The sequence below is a fragment of the Lactuca serriola genome, chromosome 4 (assembly GCF_051521515.1).
Source record: "Lactuca serriola cultivar US96UC23 chromosome 4, Lser_US96UC23_V15, whole genome shotgun sequence".
NCBI classification, from domain to species: domain Eukaryota; kingdom Viridiplantae; phylum Streptophyta; class Magnoliopsida; order Asterales; family Asteraceae; genus Lactuca; species Lactuca serriola.
The window spans coordinates 216,419,659-216,424,521 of NC_136411.1; the positions used below are offsets into that span (position 1 = coordinate 216,419,659).

General features: G+C 37.9%; 1 protein-coding gene across 1 annotated transcript; it reads left to right on the forward strand.

Moving 5' to 3' along the window:
• Positions 1-1,644: 1,644 nt before the first annotated feature.
• Positions 1,645-4,650, forward strand: LOC145103277 (putative TPR repeat-containing protein At2g32450). Its single transcript, XM_079040829.1, has one exon. The coding sequence runs from the start codon at positions 1,987-1,989 to the stop codon at positions 4,429-4,431; it is 2,445 nt and encodes an 814-aa protein (XP_078896955.1). The 5' UTR covers positions 1,645-1,986; the 3' UTR covers positions 4,432-4,650.
• The last annotated feature ends 213 nt before the right edge of the window (positions 4,651-4,863 follow it).

Here is a 4,863-nt window from a genome sequence, read left to right on the forward strand (position 1 = left end):
ATTAGACCCAAATATAATTGTCATTTTGTACTTGCAAAAAATTATATTCTAAAAATCTAATTTAAAAAATAATATGATGATATTTTTATTCCATACCATCTTTTATTACCCATGTAAAGTTCGAGCTGAGACTAGACTGACGCTTCATCAAGAACTTTCATATTCTAGTCTCTTTATTCTCCAACTTCTTCACTTTAACGATTTCATGATCTTATATACGTTGAAGATTATAATTTTATCTTGATCTCAAACACAAGCATAAGTTATCCTTTTATGTATGACATTTTAACACACATAATAAACGAAAGGTATTATAGACTTCATCCACTTTGGCCAGTAGCTCCCACCATTACACTTGAACTCTCACAAATTCCACGGTCTATCTTTAATAGTTGAATAAAGCTTGAACTCATATTCTGTTGGTTTCCAGATAGGATCATCACATTTCACACATACATTTTCAATATAGCCCGATCACCAAGATAAAACTCTTACCATTTTGACTCCTATTAGCATGACAATATTGGAGTCGTAACACTTTTTACGAGTGTGTTTGACAACAGTAGTTGTTAGCTGGAAGCTGGTAGCTGGAAGTTCTAACATTTATTTGTTATATGAGTGTTTAGCATATGAATGTTTGACAAAAATAACTGAAAGTTTTGAAATATGTAAAATTATATAAAATGATAATTGTTTAAAAATAAATAAATATATAAATATATTTTTAAGGCAATAATGGAAATTGATTTAAAAAACTTAGTAACGTTTTGTTAAAATATAAATGAAGTAGTTTTTAGATTTGAAGCGTTTTGTTTAAACTAAAAGTTAAACGCTCGTACCGTCAAACGAAACTTTTTATTTAAAGTATAGCGTTTTGGCAAAAGCTAAAAGTTATAAGCTCTCAAACGTTTCCAAAAGCTCCATGCCAAACACGTCTACATCCATCAATCATTCATGAATTAGTATACTTTCAAAATGTAACAATATTTACTTCTAGGGTATTCGACTACAATTGTCTTACGCCTCGTTCCTGAGTTTAACAAAAGAAAAGAAAAGAAGAGAAAAGAAAGTCAGGAGAGAAAAGAAGAGAAAGGAAAGGAAAACAAAATTTTCTTTTGTGTTTCCGAATTGGAGAGAAGTGGAAGGAAAATGAATCATTTTGTTTTTTCTTTACAAATCCTCCCAAATCGGAAGGAAAGTTAGGAGAGAAAGTGATCCTCTCATTTCCCTCCACTTCCTTCCAATTCTCTCTTTTAATGAAACTCCGGAACACCAATTTCTTTTATTTTCTTCTCATTTCCACCAATTTCATTTCCTTTCTCTCCTTAAATTAAACTCGAGAACGGGGTGTTAATGTTTTCACGCAATTATATTCTTTCTATGTTTGTACTTCTTGAGATCTCTTGGACATATGGTGAAGAATGTCTCTAGTTAAATATTTATCCTCTTTTATCAAAAGTAAAACAATATACTTCACAATTGTATCAAATTACTTAAAAAGATATTATAAACATTGTTTGAAATAGTAATGTGTTAAAAAGGATGTTTTTTTGTTTACCGTTGGTAAAGGAAACTTAAGGATGAAGAAGATGAAAATTCGGATATACAAAGTGGTCTCTCTCTCTCTCTTGCGGCTGGTTAGGCCCACCATCCCCATCATCCCAGCACAGAGAGGGAGGCCACCAGAAAGAAAAAATTATGAGAAGAAAGAGATAAAGAGACTTCTCTCTTCCTCTCTCTCTATCTCTGTACAATTTTCCCACTTTTGATCTTTCTCACGTACGTTTCCTGTTAAATTTATGTGAAATTTTCGTTACCCAATTCGACTCCACATGTAATTTCCAGGAATTTTATCGCAAATGCCCCGTGTTTCAATCCTAATTATCGATCCAGTTTTTTGGTTTGTGGTTGTTCCTCTCTTGAACCACTTCCGACCCGTTTCGATTTGGTAAAAAAAATTCGTTCTTGTTAATTTAACCTACGAAAATGACGACGAGAGGGAGTAGATCGGAGAAGGTGAGAAGAATTTTCCAGCAATTTGATTTTAACAGAGATGGTGGTCTCAACAGAGAAGAGATGTCTGCCCTTGTTGTCGCTGTAAACCCTAGGGTGAAATTCAGTGACGAACAAATCAGCGCTATCCTCGACGAGGTTTTCCGAACGTACGGCGACTTTATTGACGGCGAAAAGGGCCTGACTTACGACGGTTTGTTGCGTACGTACGACGACGGCGCCGGTGACGTCGACCGTGATTTTGAGGCACTTGCGCTTGAAATGAAAACGGATGACGATAATGAAGCCGCGTCCTCTTTAGCTTTAGAAGAAGCTTCCACTTCATCGGTGCTTGAAAGGGCTTCGTCTGCCGGACCACAGAAGTCACACCGGACGGCAGCCTGGGCGGCGTCGCCGAACCACGGAATTATCTTTGACGACACATGGAAGCTCGTTGACGATTTGGAAATTCTGATCAAGAGGTTAAAATCGAAGCAAACCAAAGACGGAAAACCAAAAGGGGAAAATTTCGATGTTTATTCCGATCCAGGGTGGTCGAGAGAGTTAGGACCATCTTCTGAAATTGATAAACGCATCATTTGGGAAGAAAGCGGCCATGATTATGGGGTTTTCGTGAAAGAATTAGGAGCATTGAGGTCAAGAGCAGATGGGTCAAGATCAAGAGAAGAAGCATTCGATGGGCATATGGCTCTGGGTAGAGTTTTATACGATCAACAATTATTCAAAGAATCATTAGTCTGTTTCAAACGAGCCTGCGAATTACAGCCCACCGATGTCCGACCACATTTCCGGGCTGGAAACTGCTACTACGTCATCGGCCAGCATAGCGAAGCCAAAAGCGAGTTCATTTCCGCCCTAGACGCCGCCGAAGCCGGAGGTAATCAATGGAGTTATCTTCTTCCTCAAATCCATGTAAATCTCGGAATCTCTCTCGAAGGCGAAGGTATGGTTATAAGTGCTTGCGAACATTACAGAGAAGCCGCAATTCTTTGCCCCACTCATTTTCGCGCATTAAAGCTTCTGGGTAGCGCTTTATTCGGGGTTGGAGAATATAAAGCCGCCATTAAAGCTCTAGAAGAAGCTATCTACATGAAAAACGATTACGCTGACGCTCACTGTGATTTAGCTTCAGCTTTACACGCCATTGGAGACGATGAAAACGCCATTAAAGAGTTTCAGAAAGCTATCGATTTAAAACCAGGTCATGTCGATGCTTTATATAATCTTGGTGGTCTTTATATGGATATGGGGAGATACCAACGAGCTTCAGAGGTGTACACAAGGGTTCTCGGAGTCTGGCCAAACCATTGGAGAGCTCAGCTCAATAAAGCAGTGTCATTATTAGGCGCAGGTGAAACCGAAGAAGCTAAAAGGGCTTTGAAAGAAGCTTTAAAGATGACAAACAGAATCGAACTGTATGACGCCATTTCTCACATGAAGCAGCTTCAGAAGAAGAAACTGAAAGGAAACGGAAACGGAAACGGGAATGGAAACGATGATTCCTTCGTTGTAGTGGAACCATCGAAATTCAAAACCGTAAGTGAAAGAACCACATTAAGACATGATCTCGCTACAGCTCTCGATATCCGATCTTTCCAAAGAACCACAAGATTAATCCGATGTGATGTCGATCTTCTCAAAAAGGAAATGAACGAAAACGAGACTCCATTGACATATTCCGGAACCGGATTCCCTGAAAAATCAATCCGTAAGGCGGCTTTAGAAAGTGTTCTTCGAAGATTACTTGGTTTCTTAAAACCGGAAACATTCGTAGGCTCTGTGAAAGAAATTAACCTCAAAATCCTCACTGTTTTAGATGAATCGGAATCCGGAAGGGTGGATTTAGGTATGTTTTTTGCTATTCTAGCTCCAATTTGTGGTGGTTCCCCGGAAAAACGAAAAAGAGTGGCGTTTGATTCTCTTCTTTGGCGACCAATAAACGAACAACAAGGGGCAACAAAAGGTCAAATCAAAAGAGTCGATGCTTTACATTATATAAAGTTATTGCGATTAGTTTACATTCCATCTCAAGGAACAAGCGAATTGCTTGAAATCCATGGAGGAACCGATGATTCCATGGTTTCATTTACAGAGTTCGTTGCCATGTTTGATGATTCCGATTGGGGTTTTGGAATCCTATCGACTTTATTAAAGCTTGAAATTTCTGATCGTAATCGGCATGGGAAACAATCGTGTAGTGTTTGTAGGTATCCGATTATTGGGTCGAGATTCAAGGAGATGAAATCGGGGTTTAGTCTTTGTGGTCAATGCTACAGTGAAGGTAAAGTGCCGATGAGCTATAAACTGGATGAATATCGATTTAAAGAATATGTGAAAGAAAGTGATGCGATGAAGGATAAGTGTATGTGGTTTAGTTTGCAAAAGAGCTCATCGGGGGGTGCTACTACTAATTTGTAGGTTTGAAAACGTCGTCGTGTTTATATATATTCTTTTGGTTGTTTTTGTTGTGTGTTGTTGATAAAGCTAATGTGTCCATGTGTATAATAAAACCCTAGGGAGCCAAAAACTTCCCTGAATTCTTTGTTTAACTACCCTGTAGATGTATTCTTTCTTATTGTACACGTTGGTTTTGACCCCATGAGTATGGTGTATGATATGACATGGTTCTATTCTATCTTTTGTTTGTGAATTTATGATTTTTTTGTGTGTTTGAACAATTTGGGAAAGCTCATAAATTTTGGAGACTTTGATATCTCAAAAACATGGTTCTATTCTATCTATGGTTTGTGAAACAAAAGGTGCGACTTCCTTTTCTATATTTTAAAACCACGAGAACAATAGATTCCATTAGAATACGATAGTTAAACCTGGTGGTGAAAGCAATACTAG

Bases quoted from the DNA above. Each gene is read 5' to 3' on its own strand.
- LOC145103277 (XM_079040829.1), top strand. From the start codon at position 1,987: ATGACGACGAGAGGGAGTAGATCGGAGAAGGTGAGAAGAATTTTCCAG.